Below are 18,426 nucleotides of genomic sequence, written 5' to 3'. Positions count from 1 at the left end.
CAGATTGGTACAAATCCCAAAGTTTTGCCAAATGTGTTGACAAAGCTGTGGGGAAATAGGCACCATCATATATTACTGGAGCCAGCATAAATTGGTACAACCATACAACAGAGCAATTTTCGCAATATGTATAACAAAGTGCAAATGCATGGGCCCTTTGACGAAGCAAATCTACTTCTAGGAATCATGATATTTGTCTTTCTCTGACAGACTTATTTTGTTTAACTTAATACTCTCTAGCTCCATCCATGTCATTGCTGAGGCAAGATTTCATTCTTTCTTATGGCTGAGTAGTATTCCATTTTATATAGAAGATGTGAGATATATATATATATATATATATATATATATATATATATATATTCTTTATCCATTCATCAATCGATGGACATGGGCTACTTCCATAATTTGGCTATTGTAGATAATGCTGCTATAAATATCAGGGTGCATGTATCCCTTTGAATTAGTATTTTTGTATTCTTTGGGTAAATACCTAGTAGTACAATTGCTGGGTTTAGGGCAGTTCCATTTTTAATTTTTTAAGGAACCTCCGTACTGTTTTCTACGTGGCTGCACCAGTTTGCATTCCCACCAACAGTACAAGAGAGTTCCAAATTGGGGAAGTTTTTAAACAAATATATGAATAGATCTTAATGCTGTAGTTATGTGAAAAAAACAAGATAAGCATTCTCCACCAAAAGTACCAGGGCTCTTGGAGAAACTTCTAGGACTGGGGCAGGAAATATATAGGAGGAATCTGGAGTATCTTGCAATGACACAAATTAAAGAAGTGCTCCATAAGAACACTGTGATGTACACACCTATTAGAATGGCCAAAAGCCAAAACACTGACAACACCAAATACTGATGAGGATGCAGAGCAGCAGGAACTCTCATTCATTGCTGCTGGGAATAGAATGCAAAATGGTACAGCCACTTTGGAAGACAGTCTCGCAGTTTCTTACAAACTAAATCTACTCTTGAAGTCTGTGTGCAAGATGGCAAAGAAGGGTGTGAAGACCATCACTTCCGTGGCTGTGACCAGTGCTCTGCCCATCATCCAGAAGCTAGAGCCACAGATTGCGGTTGCCAATACCTATGCTTGTAAGGGGCTAGACAGGGTTGAGGAGAAACTGCCTATTCTGAATCAGCCAACAAACAAGGTTGTTGCCAATGCCAGAGGTGTTATGACCGGGGCAAAAGATACTGTGACACTACTGTGACCGGGGCCAAGGATTCCATGGCCAGCACCATCACTGGGGTGATGGACAAGACCAAAGGAGTGGTGACAGGCAGCGTGGAGAAGACCAAGTCTATGGTCAATGGCAGCATTAACACAGTCTTGGGAGGTCGAATGGTGCAGATGGTGAGCAGTGGAGTAGAAAATGCGCTCACCAAATCAGAGTTGTTGGTGGACCAGTACCTCCCTCTCACTGAGAAAGAACTAGAAAAAGAAGCAAAAAAAGTTGAAGGATTTGATACAGTTCAGAAGCCAAGTTATTACATTAGACTGGGATCCCTGTCTACCAAGCTCTGCTCATGTGTCTACCAGCAGGCTCTCAGCAAGGTTAAAGAAGCCAAGCAAAAAAGCCAAGAGACCATTTCTCAGCTCCATTCCACTGCTAATCCGATCGAATTTGCCAGGAAGAATGTGCATAGAGCCAACCAGAAAATTCAAGGTGCTCAGGATATGTTCTGTCTCTCCTGGGTGGAGTGGAAGAGCATTGGCTATGATGATACAGATGAGTCCCACTGTGCTGAGCACTTTGAGTCACGTCCTCTTGCTGTTGCCCGCCACCTGACTCAGCAGCTCCAGACCACGTGCCACACTCTGCTGTCCAATGTCCAAAGGTTACTGCAGAACATCCAAGATCAGGCCAGTCCCTTGGGGGTGATGGCTGGTGACATCTACTCAGGATTCTGCAATACTGCCTCCTTTAAGGAAGTGTTTGATGGCCTCCTCACTTCCCACAAGGGGCAGGCTGCAGAAAATGGAGTATTTAGATGATGTGATGGATTATCTTGTTAACAACATGCCTCTGAACGGGCTGGTAGGTCCCTTTTATCCGTAGCTGACCAAGTCTCAGAATGCTCAGAACCAAGGTGCACAGAAGGACACAAGCTGTCCGGAGGCCCAGCAGCCTGAGCACAGAACACGTTAAAGCTCTCCTGTCACCAGTATGTGCTACAGCCAGCTGGAGGAGACTTTCTGTGATGCTGAAATTGACCTGCTAACAACTCTGAATTGGGGAAGCCAGCTAGCCAGAGAAAAGGTCCTCAGTTATAGTCATTTCTAACTGGATTAAGAGCTTTGAAATGTTTGGCCTTAGCAGATGAGCTCGGTTGTTTACCTGGCTGGTAAGAAAAGAATGACAGATTGGTCAGAGCCTAGCCAGGAGTCCCAGAAAGTTTCCATGCATTTATGGTCTCATCCTATTATCATTGTTGCTGTTTGTTTGTATTGAATAAAAGCACCATCATGTGGGCTGTGGTGTGGGCTGGTGTCTGCTCTGGTCCGGTCTGAGCAGGCTTCATCTCACCAGTTTGTCTCACAAAGCATGCCTGTACAACTTTTTTTTAAAATTATTTTTCATGAAGGAATGCGCCCTATGAATTCAATAAAATTCACCGCAGAATAGATAAAAAAAAAAACCTCACCTCAAAGCTCTACAGTAAAAAAAAAAAATTAGAAAATGGACAAAACACCTGAATAGACATTTCACTGACGAGAATATACAGATGACAAATAAGGGTATGAAAAGACATTCAACATCATTAGCCATTAGGGAAGTGCAAGTTAAAACCACAAAGAGATATCACTACACGCCTATCAGAATGATTAAAATAAAAAATAGTGATGACACCAAGTGTTGGCAAGGTTGTGGAGAAACTGGATCACTCTTACATTGCTGGTGCGAATGTAAAATGGTACAACCATTCTGGAAAACAGCTTTGGAGTTATTCGAAAAGCTAAACATGCAGTTACCCTGTGACCTAGCAATTGCACTCTTGGCCTTTTCCCCCAGAGAAGTGAGAACATCCGTTCGCACAAAAACCTGTACCTGAATTTTCATAGCACCTTTATTCAATAGGCCAAACCTGGAAACAACCCAGATGTCCTTTGAAACGGTAAGAGAAACTGTGGTACATCCAACTCATACAACTCAGCAATGAGAAGAAACTACTGGTGCGTGCAACAACTTGGATGAATCTTAAGGGAAAAATGTTGAGTGAAAAAACCAGTCTGTGAAGTTACATATTGTATGGTTCTGCTTATAGAACATTCTCGAAATGACACAATAGAGATGGAGAGCAGATTAGTGTTTGCTGGGGGTTAGTGATGGGGACGTGGAGAGAGGAGAGAATTATAAAAAAACAACACAAGGGATCCTCGTGAGGGAACAGTTCTGTGTCTTTGCTGTGCAGTGGGTACACGAACACGCACATGTGATAAAATGGCATAGAACTAAACACACACGTGTACAAATGACGACAAGTGAAGCTGGGGGTATCGGGATAAGACAGTGGATGTTATCAGAGTCATTATCCTGCTTGGGATATTGTACCAGGGTTGTTGTTGTTTTTAAGATTTATTTATTTTATTTTAGAGAGAGAGATAGGGCAAGCCTGCAGGGGAGAGGGACAGAGGGGAGAGAGAGAAGCAAACTCTGCACTGAGCATGGAGCCCAACTCGGGGCTCGATCCCAGGATCCTGAGATCATGACCTGAGCAGAAATCAAGAGTGGGATGCTTCACCTACTGCACCACCCAGGGGCCCCTGTACCAGGGTTTTGTAAGATGTTACCACTGGGGGGAAGTGGGTAAAGGATACACCAGAGCTCTCTGCATTATTTTTTAACTGCATGTGAGCCTATAATTACCTCAAAATAAAACTTTAATTTAAGGTTCTTCTTTAAAAAAAAATTTAAGCATCTCTGGAAGGATACACATAATAGCAACAGTCAAGATTACCAGTGTCAGTGGTGGTGGGGGGGCAGTGGGCAGCACCTGGGTGGCTCAGTTGGTTAAGCCTCTGCCTTTGGCTCAGGTCCTGATCCCAGGGTCCTGGGATCGAGTCCCACATCGGGGCCCCCCTGCTCAGCGAGGAGCCTGCTTCTCCCTCTGCCTGCCACTCCCCCTGCTTATTCTCTCTCTCTGATAAATTAAATAAATAAATAAATAAATAAATAAAATCTTAAAAAAAAAAAAGATTATTACCAGTGGGGTTTAGCAGTGGGGAATATGAGCAGATGGGTGATGGGGGTGGAAGAAGGCTTTTCACTAGGTACCTTGTGTACTTTTTGGTTCTTTTGGTTTTTATAAATAAAATGTAAAACAACTAAAAGCCATACTTGCTCTCTTTCCACTCCCCTTTCTGACCACATTCCCCCAGACGTGTTTCCAGGACGACCGAGGCTAGATCCAGCGTGTTCGCTTATTTTATCTCCATAGCCTGCTGCTTTCTTTCTGGAAAGACGGTCCTTGTAGTTCTGACAAGTTTCCAGGCTCACCTGAGTCATGCGTTTGAGCCAGTTTCAGTCTCTCCCCATTCACTGGCACAGCACACCTTTTCCTGGCCGGATTTTGATTTCACAGTCATCCAGCACTGATCTGAGGACTCTGTTGAAATTCTTAGGGTAGTTTTCCCTGGGTTTAAAAATTTTTTTCTAGATGTGTTTCAGAATCCTTTTTGGCATTTATAGAAATTTGGGTTTGGGATTACATTAAACTTGTAAATAATGTAGGAGAAAATGGTCATCTTTATACTAATTTTTCACTAGGAGCATGAAGTCTATTTCTTTGTCTTCTTTTCCATCCCTCAGTGATGTTATATGGCTTTTAGTTTGCCTTTGATATGTCCATTAACAATTATACTCTTCATAGATACTTTATAATTTTGACTGTCATGAAGAGGATATCTTTTAAAAAATATGTCATTTCGGGGCACCTGGGTGGCTCAGTCGTTAAGCATCTGCCTTCGGCTCAGGTCATGATCCCAGGGTCCTGGGATCGAGCCCCACATCCGGCTCCCTGCTCCGCAGGAAGCCTGCTTCTCCCTCTCCCACTCCCCCTGCTTGTGTTCCCTCTCTCTCTGTCTCTCTCTCTGTCAAATAAATAAAAATCTTTAAAAAAAATAAAATAAAAAATATGTCATTTCTTGTAGGCATTCAAAACAACAATGCTATTGACTTGGGTTTTATCTTCTATATGACTTTTAATTAATTTTACTGGGGTTTTTTGGGGGGGGTAATAATTTTTTTAACCTGTCTAGATATACAATCACATTGCCTACAAATAATCATGTAGTTTAAATCTTCTTTTCCAATATCATAAACCTTTTTATTTTATTTTTTAAATTTTCTGGCCCAAACTAATAGACATTGGTAGAAGACATTTTTGTTGTGTGTGTGTGTGTTCTGTTCTGTAATCTCTTTATACTCAATGTATGAGGGTGTTTTTCCACCATCGATTTTACTGACTTTGTACTATTCCACTATATATGTGTCACTGTATCACCAAGTGAGAAGGATGCTGTAGGAGTAGCTCCACTTTGTCACGTGGCCAGGGGGGTTTATGAGGGGACCATTGACGAAGGAGTCTTCCAGCCTTGAGCGAGGCCTTGGTTGTGTGTTGGACTTGTGAGGTCTCTGTTCTGGTCCCGGCTGATTCTCATTTATTCTTTTCATGCATAAACAGTAATCAGGCACCTACCTAGGTGCTCAGGGGAGAAACTCCCAATAACACAAGGTTCTTATTAGCTATTGGGCAAGTCCCTTTTGTCTTCTGAACCTCAGTGTTCCTGTTTGTAAGATGAAAATACTAATAACACCATTCCTATATACTCTACCTAGGTTCATGTGTGGATTCAATGAGATAGTAGAGAATTTTAAAGTGTTGCTAGAAGGGACCTCAGGAAACATCACTTATTAGATGAAGAGTAGCAGAGAAGGGAAATGACTTGCCCACAGTCACATAGTTCCTGGGATAGCAAGGTCTCAAACTTAGGTCTTCAGGCTTCCAACCACCTTGAGGATACAGAAACTCCAGGGTTTCAGCCTTTGGGGTTATAGATTCCTCGAGCCACCCATGTCCTCTGAAGAGCAAGAAGGGCCAAACTTGGGGCGCCTGGGTGGCTCAGTCAGTTAAGTGTCTAACTGACACTTAAATCATGACCCGAAGGCAGAAGGCTCGGGTCATGATCCCAGGGTCCTGGGATCGGGCCCCGCATCGCGCTCCCTGCTCAGCGGGGAGCCTGCTTCTCCCTCTCCCTCTGCCTGCCCCTCCCCCTGCTTGTGCTCTCTCTCTCTCTCTCAAATAAATAAATAAAATCTTAAAAAAAAGAAAAGGGCCAAACCTAGAAGCACTATATCTCCATACACCTCCCTACGTCCATCCCCCAGCACCAACCTATCAACCTGTTCTGGGCAGTCCTGGGAGGGACCCAGTGAATGATCCATGTGTCTCCTCCCCCAGCCGGGCGCCTCTCCTCTGCACCTGGCTGTGAAGCACCACTTCCCTGCCTTGGTCCAGCTTCTCATCGACGCCGGCAGTGACCTGGATGCCACCGACAATGTAAGTGGTTGCAGAAACCGTCTGGGCCCCAGGGAACCTCTGGGCACCCTCCCAGGCCGGCAGGGCTTGGCTGCCATCTCCTAGCATGGCTCGGAGTTGAGAAATTACTTTTTTAGTTTATAAAAAAGCTGTGTGAATATTCGTTGAAGGTAACATCATTTTATCAACCATTCGTCTATTTTGAACATTTTGGTGGTTTCCAGGTTGTTACCATGGTCCGGATAACACTGCAGTAAACATCTTCCTACATTCCACCGTTTCCTTTCATTGATTTTTCTTTTCCTTTAGGAAAATTCCCAGGACAGGGGTGAGTGGGGCAGTCTTGTGTCACAAGAGGCCTCTGAGTCCTGAAGTTGTGCTCAGTCAGGAGCCCTTTGAATTCCCCATCCCCACAGTCCTCCCCCTGACCACAGAGCCCTCAGTGCCCGTACCTACAACCACGAGTGGTGGAAAGCAACTTGGCAGGATACAGCATATACCTTCAAAATGATCAGTCTTTGCACTTCAATGAATTGAGCCTCAAGAAATACATTAAAAGCTCATGCACAAAGATATTTATTGCAGCATTGCTTATCAATCTTCAATTTGCAAATGGCCCAAATATTTAATAATAAAGAAGTGATCAGGTAGATTATGGGCTAGACGTAGATTACTATGGAGCTGTTAAAAATGGTGTTTGTCATAACATATGGACATGTTAGGTAGAAAAAATGGATGCAAAATGTATATATGGGATGATCTCATGTAAAACCAACAAATCAAAAGCATTCTACATTAAAGACTAGAAGAAATATATTAGGATTGTTACAGAGGTTGACTTAGCTAGCAAGTGGTATTTTTTCCTTTGTTCTTTCTGCTTTTTTGTTTTTACCAAGTTTTCTCTGGTATTGTGTTTATGACTAAACCCAGCTTACTCTCTCCCATAACTTTTAGATAAACTTGTTAAGGCCCAGTTAGGAGTGGACCCACCTTGGACCTGTCCTGGCTTTGAGCCTTGGGACACTTGTACATGCTTTTCTACTCCCCTGACCCCTTGGCTTCTTCCCCAGAGGCAGCAGACGCCCCTCCACCTTGCTGCTGAGCACGCCAGGCAGGACATAGCGGAGATGCTCCTCGTCGCGGGGGTTAACTTAAACCTGAGAGATAAGGTACCTCCCAACCAGCCTCCCTTTCAAGTTTTCATGGCTCCCTCTTTGCCAGAGACCCTACTACAAAAGTCTCCTGCTCTCAGACTGTTCAAGGCTTCCCAGCCTTTGTATACTAGCTCAGATGCAGCCTCCACCAGGAAGCCTTCCTGCCCCTCCATCACCTTCCCCTTCCTCCTCTCAGGTCCCTTAGGACTTGGCCTGCCCTCCTGCTGGTCTAGAACTGTGAGGTGGTTGCCTTCTGTTTCATGGTCCCTCAGACTTTGAGCTCCTTGAGTCGCCAGGTGGCCAGGGGGAGAAGGAGTCGAGGAGCAGTACATCACTGTCCCACAGCCCCCTACTTGTGGGTCAGGGGTGGGGAAGCTTCCCGGCTCTTTGTGCCTCTGGGGTGGCTACTCCCTCAGGTGGCTGGAGAGTCCAGATGACCTGAGGACTTGGAATAAGGCTAAGGAGGTCACAGGCTCATGAGGGGAAGGGGCTTGGACATGTGGCCCAGTCCTTGGGATGGTGTGCGGAAGAGTTGAGGGCAGAAATAGGCCCTGAGACTAGACCTGGGAGGGGCTCCCTGCCTTGACCTGGGCCCCAGGGCAGCCGGCCAGGTGCAAAGAGGAACTTCCTAACTCCCTGCACGTGCCTGGGGATTAAGGCCAGCCCTGTGCGGGAGGCCTGGAGCAAAGGGCCTGGGTGGGGTGGGCAGACGTGACCTGATGAACCCAGTCCCCTTCTCTGGGCTCTGGTTTCATCTGAGAAGCAGGCCGTGTCTTGCTATTTCACAGGTGTTGTTGAGTTATGCAGGCTGGGCTTCATACGCTCTAAGACTTCCTAAATTCTAAACAAGAGGCGGTTGCTGGAATTATTGCCTCATTCTACCTGTGCCTCCCACGCCCCTCGTCATGCCCAGAAAACCTTTCTGCTCTCCAGTGTAGACTGCTGGAAACTGCTTTCTTGGGGGCAGGAGCGTTTGCAGCCGATGCTAGAGGCCACCCTTCTTACTCCTTCCTTGCAGCAAGGGAAAACTGCCCTGGCGGTGGCCGCTCGCAGCAACCACATCAGCCTGGTGGACATGATCATAAAGGCTGATCGCCTCTACACGTGGGAGAAGGTCCTGACACCCTGCACGAGGTCTGTCCGTGTTGCAGAGGCAGCGGCCTTGGCTAGGGGTGGGGCTGGCTTTGAACCCCAGCCCTGACCAATTCAGCCCCGCCCAGTTTCCAACGGGGTGATAATCCGTGCCTTACCTGCCACGAGGCTTGTCTGTGAGCATCTAGAGATGAGTGAGCACCCAGCCACACTGCAACAAGGCAGCCCGGAGTCCATGCCATTGTGGACATAGTACCGGATGCTGTTAGAGCTCCTGGTTGATGGATGCATGGGCGCATGCCTGCGTGCATGAAGAAAGAGATGGCAAGTTGGTTTCAGCTTACTGCCGTCTCCAGGTGACTGGAATTGCTGCTGGGGGTGTTGTATTCAGGCAACTTTCTGAGCCCAGAAGGAAAGTGTGCTGGGATTGATTAGTGATGCTTGCTGAGGAATTGGGGAGGAAGAGAAGCAGATGTAAGGCCATACTATTCCAATCGTCAGCAAATGGGGGTCGGGTGGGGAGTTTTTTGATGTCTTTGAGGTTGTTTTTATACATAGAAAATAATTTTTGCATTTACTTCAGTTTTAAAAATAATTTATTACAAATTTTAAAACCTACTTTTCCTTGGGGCACCTGGGTGGCTCAGTCGGTTAAGTGTCTGCCTTCCGCTGGGGTCACGATCCATGATCCTAGGGTCCTGGGATTGAGCCCCGCATCAGGCTCCCTGCTCAGTGGGGAGTCTGCTTCTCCCTCTCCCTCTGCCCCTGCTCGTGCATGTGCTCTCTCTCTCTCTCTTGCTCACTCTCTTAAATAAATAAAATCTTTAAAAAAAAAAAAACACCTAGTTTTCCTTAAACTTATAAATTCATTTTATAAACCTTATCCCATTTATACAACTGGTATTTTTTTAGGAATCTTAGGAATTTCCACTTTCAAGGAAGCCTTTTAATTAATGTTTGGATCCATGTTTAAACTATCTTAAACATTTTAAACTGATTAAATTTGATAGATTTTTTTTTAAGCACTTTCCTTCCTAAATTCTTTTTTCTTTTTTTTTTTTAAAGAGGGAGGTGGGGGCAGAGGGAGAGGAAGAGAGAGAATCTCAAGCAGGCCACGGGGCTCGATCCCACAACCCTAAGATCATGACTTGAGCCCAAGTCAACAGTTGGACGCTTAACTGACTGAGCCACCCAGGCGCCCCCTAAATTCTTAATTATCCTAGTAAAATCCGGTAAATTAAACCTATAAAGTGAATCTCAAATATCTTAAACATTCCAATATTGTTTGCAAACTTAGTAAGCTTCTCTAGTACCGCTCAAAAAAATCACGATTTCAAAATCAATTGATTAATTACAAATTTCAATAGGAATCATAAGATCTTCTCTTTCACGGACATGCTAGATTCTCAGAAACATTACAGCTCCTTTGCATACAACAGGTTACTCCTAAATGTAACCCCAAAATATTAATACCAAGAATTTGATGAACTGATTCATCTCTGTGCTTAATTCTAACACCTCAGACTTTAAAAGTTCTCAACGCTAAGGCAGCGGCGCAGTTAGAATCGCAAACCTCCCTCCCATCCCCAGGCTAATTCAATCCAAATCTCTGGTGTACGGATCCAAGCATTGGTAGTTTTGTTTTTTATTTATTTTTTTTAAAATTTATTTATTTGACAGAGAGAGAGCAAGAGAGGGAACACAAGCGGGGGAGTGGGAGAGGGAGAAGCAGGCTTCCTGCAGAGCAGGGAGCCCGATGCGGGGCTCGATCCCAGCACCCTGGGATCATGACCCAAGCTGAAAGCAGACACTTAACGACTGAGCCACCCAGGCGCCCCTTGTTTTTTATTTTTACTTATTTTTTAAAGATTTTATTTATTTATTTGACAGAGAGAGAAAGAGAGAAAGCACAGGCAGAGGGAGAGGGAGAAGCAGGCTTCCCGCTGAGCAGGGAGCCCGATGTGGGGCTCGATCCCAGGACCCTGAGATCATGACCTGAGCCAAAGGCAGAGGCTTAACCAGCTGAGCCACCCAGGTGCCTTAAAGATTCTATTTTTAAAGATTTTTTTTAAGATTTTATTTTTTAAATTAATCTCTACACCCAATGAGGGGCTCAAACTCACACCCCCAAGATCAAGAGTCTCATGCTCTTCCAACTGAGCCAGCCAGGCGCCCAGCATCGGCGGTTCTTAAAGCTCCCAGATGATCCCAATATACAGATGCAGCTGGGACACTGCTGGGGAACCTCCCCAGGTGAGAGCCAGTCTCCCTGGTCATCACGTCACAGGTGATCAGCCAGACACTGTTGACCAGGATGTAAGATTTGCAGCTGCGGATGCCAGAACTCACCCGAGCTTTTTTAAGAACCAGAGCTCTGTATCCACGTTCTTTAGAGGGGCTTACTTAGGCTTTTGTGGGTTTAACTTATGCTATCACATAATTCTTTTGTAACTTCTCATTTTATCACCTGCTTTGCATAGAGATTCTGTAATCCTGCCCTTCACTACTTGTTGGGATTCAGCAAATCTAGTTAGTGCCTGATCCTTGGCTTGACTGGTGTTAGCCAGAGCCGCTGAGTCCTTCTGCTGACACTTGCGCTGTAAGAACACAGAGAAAAGAGAGGAATTGGGAAGGCTTCCTGGAAGAGGTGGCCTGTGGGTGATCTTTGGACTGTGGCAATGGGGTTGAGGGACAGGCAGGTGAGAAAAGGCAATCTGGATGGCGTGTGAGCTGCTGGGGTTCCGGAAGTCTAAGCAAGGCACAGAGTGAGAAACCAGAGTAGCAGACATGAAGCCCCAGGCCTGGATGCCTGCCAGAGCCCCATCCAAACTCCCAAGGGAGAGCCTGGCAGGGATTTCCCCCCAGGCGGCAGCTGCACTTTGGGGATCTGCTCCACAGGATCACCTCTGGCGCAGGGACCCCAGGGATCCCTGTGGGAAGAACTTGACCTTTAAGCAGGACCATCGGCAGGAAGGGCGGCAATTCTCCTGTGTGCTGTGGCGACTGGCCTCCAGGGACCTGCGGCCTCATGAGTGGAAGAAGCTCGCATATTGTTGGGAGTTCACCGAGGCCCACGTCCACGCCATCGAGCAGCAGTGGACAGGTACCGCCCTGCCTCTCCCCACCCCAGAGCGACCAGTGGGTGGAGAGGTGGGGGCACTGTATATTAGGCTTTCTGTGTTTCTGGGGGGAAAGCCCTGCAACCCACAGCCTGATCACAGCAAGCCACATGCCATCGCCAACATCCCACATGCCTCTCCATCCTTCCAGGCCTTTGCTCAGGCCGTGCCCTCTGCCTCTCCCTCCCCATTGACCTGTAAACTTCACATTCTTCATGAATTAGCCCAAGCTGATACCAATCATTCACACACCAAAATAAAGGCACTCCCTATAAAAAGGAGAGGACCATCTATTGCCACCATTATTTAGTATCTGCTTGGAAATGTTGGCACCGTCGGTTAAGCATCTGCCTTCAGCTCAGGTCATGGTCCCAGGGTGGGATCTGGGATCGAGGCTCGCATCGGGCTCCCTGCTTGCTGGGAATCGGCTTCACTCTCTCCCTCTGCCCCCCGCCCCCCATGCTTATGCTCTCTCTCTCTCTCCTCTCAAATAAATAAAATTAAAAAAAAAAAAAGGTCCCTGGTACTAAGGCAGAAAACAGAAACAGAAATAAGGACTGTAAATATTAGAAAGGAAGAGAGAGATTTATTAACTTCAGATGCTATAATCCTATACACAGGAAGTCCAGAAGAATCAACTGAAAAACTCAATAATTCAGTGAAATGGCTAAATATGATAAAATATACAGATACCATGGTATTCTTGTGTACCATCAATAGCTTTTTGAAAAGCTATTCCATTTGCAATAGTTTCTAAAAAATATGAATGGCATATGAATAAAATAAAAATTCAACTCTAAAAAAAGACTTGGGTAGGTGGAATGACATTCTACATTCCTGGCTAGAAAAAGTGTCAGGTAGACATTGATTTTTCCCAAACTAGTTTAAAAATTTGATTTTTTTAAAAAGATTTATTTATTTTAGGGGGCGCCTGGGTGGCTCAGTCATTAAGCGTCTGCCTTCAGCTCAGGTCATGATCCCAGGGTCCTGGGATTGAGCCCCGCATCAGGCTCTCTGCTTGGCGGGAAGCCTGCTTCTCCCTCTCCTACTTCCCCCTGCTTGTGTTCTCTCTCTTGTTGTCTCTCTGTCAAATAAATAAAATCTTCAAAAAAAAAGATTTATTTATTTTAGAGAGAGAACAAGCGGCAGGCAGGGGGAGAGGGAGAGAGAATCCCAAGCAGACTCCTCACTGAGCTCGGAGCCCAACGTTGGGCTCGATCCTACAACCCCAAGATCATGACCCTGAGATCATGACCTGAGCCGAAACCAAGAGTTGGATGCTTAACTGACTGAGCCACCCAGGTGCCCCTGGTTCGGTTTTAGTCAAATCAAAACAGATTTTTGAAACTTGACTAAAGGATTCTAGAGTTCACTTGAAAGAATAAAGAGGGAATGTTTAAAGATTTTATTTACTTGAGAGAGAGCACATATGAGAGAGCACGAGAGAGACAGCATGAGCTGGGGTTGGGGGGCAGAGGGAGAGGAAGAAGCAGACTCCCCGCTGAGCAGGGAGCCTGATGCTGGACTCGATCCCAGGACCCCGGACCATGACCTGAGCTGAAGGCAGCCACTTAACTGACTGAGCCACCCAGGCACCCCAAAGAGGGACTATTTAAATGAATATTCTGCGGGGGAAAGTGAAGAGGATCTAATCCAACCAGACTCAACCTTTTATAAAGCTCAAATAATTAGCATAGAGAGATACCTGGCAGAAAAATATGCACACCAGTTAGTGGAATAGAGCAGGGACTCCAAACGTAACCTCTGTGTCAGATAAGAACTTTCAGAGAGGACAAAGGAGCACGGGTAAATTACGGGGCTGGAGGCAAGGGACAGTGAATAAATGGGCCAAATGAAACCGCTCTGCCAAGGGCAGCCCCATGAGGAAGTGCCTGCTGAGGGCCCGGAGGGGGCCAGAAAGTCAGAGGACGCAGTGCATGGACTGACCTGGCCCCAGTGGCTGGGAGAGGAGACCTACCTAGTCACAGAGTGTAGTAACAAGTTCACCCCTCCTCCCACACTGAAGATCATGGCTGTATGTTGGAATCACCTGGGAAGCCTTAACACCGCTCAGTGCGCAGGCTGCGCCCAGACCCAAGTAGGTTGGAATCTCTAGGGAGGGAATGGGACCCAGGTGTCAGTATTTTTTGGACGGCTTCCCGGGGGTTTCCAGTGAGCACTTACAGCTGGGAACCACCGGCGCAGGGGAAAGAACATGACCACTTCTGTCGTGCACTAAGCCGGTTTTCTCATCTGTAAAATAGGACCACTAGCGGGCAAGGCACAGATTATTGTGAGTAGCCAGAGATGCAGGGAATAGTCCTGTGCGACATGGGATCACAACAATGAGTGCCAATTCTGTCTTCAGAGCAACACCAACAGGATGCATGGTGGATGCTCAGGAGAAAGCCTGGGGCAGGGGAAGTTCTAGAGTCCCCAACACAAAACCTCCACCCCAACCCCATCCGAGCCTGTCCCTTCCCTCCTCTCCCTATCTCTGGGCTGAGCTCCACAGCACCTCGGAGAAGGGCCTGGCTCTTTCCCACCTGGGCATGTGCAGGAGGTGGTGCAGGGCAGCTTAGAGCTGGCTCGGCCAAGGTGGGCTCGGTTGGCTCCTTCTCTTTCTCCCCTCGTGGTCCTCAGGCACCAAGAGCTACCAGGAGCACGGCCACCGGATGCTGCTCATCTGGCTGCATGGTGTGGCCACAGCCGGTGAGAACCCCAGCAAAGCACTGTTTGAGGGCCTCGTGGCCATTGACAGGAGGGACCTAGCTGGTAAGTGTCCCTGCTCAGGGCAGCACTGGCCCCCCTGGAATGTGACAGGGCCCCCGAAGGTCTGCTCAGACCACAATGCTGTGGTGCTGGCTCTGAACCTTCCAGGTTCCTGGTCCTAGCCTTGTCTACTGGAATTCGGGCAGAGCCCTGGGCAAACCCTTGCCTCCTGGCCCCCGTTTCCCACCTGTGCCCTGAGGGTGCTGGCTCAGGTGATCCTGCAGCCTTCACAGCCGCAAAGCCACTGATGCTGTCGTCTTCTCCTTGCTGGCCCTCTGTACTTTGGTTCTTTTTTTTTTTTTTTTTTTCCTAGCTTGGAATAAGGCTGGAACAGCCTGCAGACTTCTTTTCCACAAACAGTAAGACATACGGGCTAGAACTGGCTTAATAGGAGTTGAACCAGTTCGATCTGGCAAATAAATCACATTTCTGAGGCCATCACAACCTTTTGAGTCTGTCCATTCCAAAAGCCTGGTTTCAGATTCTGAGCACCCTGTGGAACTATCAGGCAAGCGAGATAAAACGTTCAGTACGAATCCCTCATTAAAAACAAAATCAGCTCATGCTGAAAGAGGCTCAAATACCATGACGTCCACTGGCGTGGTGCATTATGGGGCACAGGACGGGGTCTCAGGCAGTCAGCAGTAGTAACGAAGGCTCTGTGGCACTAACCGTGAAAACGTGGCTAGCATGTCCTAGAGAGGAGAAAGGCGAGCCCCTGTGGGGTGGGGAACTCACAGCTGCTGCAGGGAAGGTGGGAAAACACTCATTTCACAGGGGAGGAATCAGGCACTTTTTTCTTTTTCCAAAATGGTCTTAAATATCATTCTGTCTTCTTCTAGCACAAACACTGGCAGGCAATTAAAACAAAAAACCAGCCCGGTGAGGCAGAGCCGCGGCAACATGAAGCAATAGGATTCTTCTCTCTTGCAGAAAGCGTCAGGAAGAAAGCAAACGCTGACCCGAGGGCCCCCAGCAGGTGCACGGCCATGTAACCAGAGGGGCCAGACCTTCAGGGGCATGGGGCCTCAGAGTGGGGGCCACTGAACAGAAGACGACCACCACTTAGGGGCTTTTTTTTTTTTTTTTTAAATCGCCGTAACAGACCTCCCGCTGCTTGTACTGAGCCGCGGGCGCCGCTTGCGGTCTCTTCCACAAGGGCCGGTCCAGGGGCCGGTCCGGGTTTTGCAGGTCATCCCTTCCCACAGGTGGGGTCCTTTACAGCTCTCGGAGCCGCACAGCAGTCCCCTGAGATGCAAGGGGCATCTCTTCAAAGAGGACGCTGAGGCCCAGGATGGATAAAGCAGCCAATCAGCTGTTGCGGGCAGGTGCCAAACCCCGCATTCCTGTCTCTCCAGCTGGCACTTACAAAACCGCCCGCCTGTCACCCACTCGCTGGCTTTTAGTGAACGCTGCGCTCACTCCACAGCTCTCTTTCTGTCCCCAAGCTTATTTGTACGCCGTGACAGTTCCAGGAGGCACACACTTTTTTTCTCTCTTGTTTTAGGATTTTTTTTTTCAATTTTAAAAATTTTATTTTGAAATCCTTTCAGACTTAAACATTGCAGAACCAGTACAAAGAATTTCTGAATACGCTTCACCATACAGCTTCCCCAAATACTAACATCTTACACAATCACAGCCTAATTTTCAAAACCAGGAAGTTAACACTGATACCGTACTCTTAACTGCTCTTCAGACCTGATTCCGGTTTTGTCAGTTGAGCCGTTCATGTCCTTTTTCTGGACCAGGATCCAGTCCAGGACCACACACCTTACATTTAGTTGTCATTCTTAGTTTTACTAGCCCCATACAGAGGGTCACCTCTCCAGAGCAGCACCATCTGACAGAACTTTCTGTGGTGACGGGAATGTTCCAGATCTGTGCTATCCAATACATTTACCCCTAGCCACCTGTGGCTGCTGGGTACTTGAAGTGTGGCTAGTGGGACCGAGGAACCGAATGTGTAGTTTAATTTGAATGATTAGAAATTTAAATAAGTTGGGGCGCCTGGGTGGCTCAGTCATTAAGCGTCTGCCTTTGGCTCAGGTCATGATCTCAGGGTCCTGGGATCGAGCCCCGCATCGGGCTCCCTGCTCGGCGGGAAGCCTGCTTCTTCCTCTCCCACTCCCCCTGCTTGTGTTCCCTCTCTCGCTGTGTCTCTCTCTGTCAAATAAGTAAATAAAATCTTTAAAAAGAAAAAAAAAGTTAAATAGGCATCTGTGGCAAGGGGCAAGCATACTGGGCGGCTCAGCTGGTGTGGAGCTTTGCTTTCGGGTGCTGGGCCAGCACGGGCTGCTCTGGGGCTCGGCTGCCCTGGCAAGAGCGTGGCTCCAGGAAGCTGCGACTCTGGAAGCCTCCCCGTGGTTTCACAGATGTGGTGGCTATCCGCGCAGGATAATAGCCTGGAAGTTCTGCCCCCAAGCTCTAATTTGAGCTCTCCCGCATGTGGCACAGCTCTCTGTGGCCAGTTGAGGAGCCCACGTCTTAGAAAAACTCCCTACAGAGTTACCCGCTGGGCCTGAGTCCTGGGAGGCGGACAGAATAAAAGCTGTTAGAGCTGAAAGGGGCTTCAGCCGTCACACAGGGCCGGGGGGGAGCTGACGGCGCTGCAGTCCTCTGAAAGGCAGCTGCCATTCCGTCTGCCCAAATGACAAATGCATTTGCCCTCTGACCCAGCAATCCCACCAGGAGGAATTTATCCTGCAGATAAAACTGCAAACGCCACACTAATACGAATGCAAATAAATGTAGCAGAAACCGTGTCGTGCAGAGGGGTGCGCGAGAACTCTGTGCTATCTGCTCAGAGGTTTGTTTTTTTTTTAACTGTTCCTATTAATGATTTTTAGAAACCACCTAGAACTTATGAAAAGAAAGAAAAGGAGGCTTTGAAACGAACCTGTTTTACAGGCAGTAACCTGTAGGTAGGCGTGAGGCCTCAGCGTTCACAGCCAGATTCAGACCCCCAGTGCAGCACGCGGACCTCCGTGCCCTTTCTCTGCATATGCTGTGGTTTTGTGTTTTGTGTTTTTCGTTTTCTTAAGTAGGCTCCATGCCCAGAGTGGGGCTTGAAGTCATGACCCTGAGATCAAGACCTGGGCTGAGATCAAGAGTCGGACGCTCAACTGACTGAGCCACCCAGGCGCCCCTGCATGTGCTTTGTGGAGGGGGGGAGAAACTTCTCTTCCATTTATTCCATTTAGGAAATGTATTTTGTACCACATGGGACTTAGACCATTTATTTGGATGAATTCTGCAAAGTAAATTTTGTATTTTTTTTGAGACAAAAAAAGCAAGTTCTTAAATAAAATTGAAATGTTGAAATTCATCTTTCGCATTCAATATTTGTTTCGTTTGGGAGACGTGTGGCAAAATTTCAAGTCAGACAAGCTGTTGTGGATTGGTTCTGTGTAACCGTACCACTCAACTCACCATGGCCAGTCCGTATTTCCTGAGTGTCTTCTGTGCCAGGCAGTCTGCTGGGAGCCGGGGTACAGAGCTGAGTAGCCACAGTTCCTGCCCTCTGGGAGCTTGTGATATTGGGGGGCGGAGGAACTGGGACACCAGATCCGCCCTTCCCCTCTTGGCCGCTCCCAGCCTCCATGACCTCATGTGGTTGGTGCTAGGATGGGTGTGTACAGAGAACTGTGGGATTTGTTCTTCGTTGGGGAAGGGAAGGAGGAAGGGAAAGAGGAAGGGAAGGAAGGTCTGAGAAGCTCAGAGAGAAGACAGAAGTG

At 47.3% G+C, this 18,426-nt stretch overlaps 1 protein-coding gene and 1 pseudogene across 1 annotated transcript in view; both read left to right on the top strand.

Annotated features, from left to right (window-relative positions):
- Nucleotides 1–18,017, top strand: part of ANKDD1A (ankyrin repeat and death domain containing 1A) — a 42,803-nt gene extending 24,786 nt beyond the window's left edge. Inside the window, 6 exon segments of the mRNA XM_078079204.1 lie at nucleotides 6,475–6,573; nucleotides 7,623–7,721; nucleotides 8,725–8,820; nucleotides 11,697–11,901; nucleotides 14,561–14,692; nucleotides 15,623–18,017. Coding sequence (XP_077935330.1) covers nucleotides 6,475–6,573; nucleotides 7,623–7,721; nucleotides 8,725–8,820; nucleotides 11,697–11,901; nucleotides 14,561–14,692; nucleotides 15,623–15,684 — 693 coding nt within the window. The 3' untranslated portion in view covers nucleotides 15,685–18,017.
- On the top strand, nucleotides 863–2,299 carry LOC118532538 (perilipin-2 pseudogene; annotated as a pseudogene).
- Nucleotides 18,018–18,426: the final 409 nt, after the last annotated feature.

This window comes from Halichoerus grypus, chromosome 8 (assembly GCF_964656455.1).
Source record: "Halichoerus grypus chromosome 8, mHalGry1.hap1.1, whole genome shotgun sequence".
In the NCBI taxonomy this organism is placed as follows: Eukaryota; Metazoa; Chordata; class Mammalia; order Carnivora; family Phocidae; genus Halichoerus; species Halichoerus grypus.
This window is presented reverse-complemented; position numbering and strand designations above follow the sequence as displayed.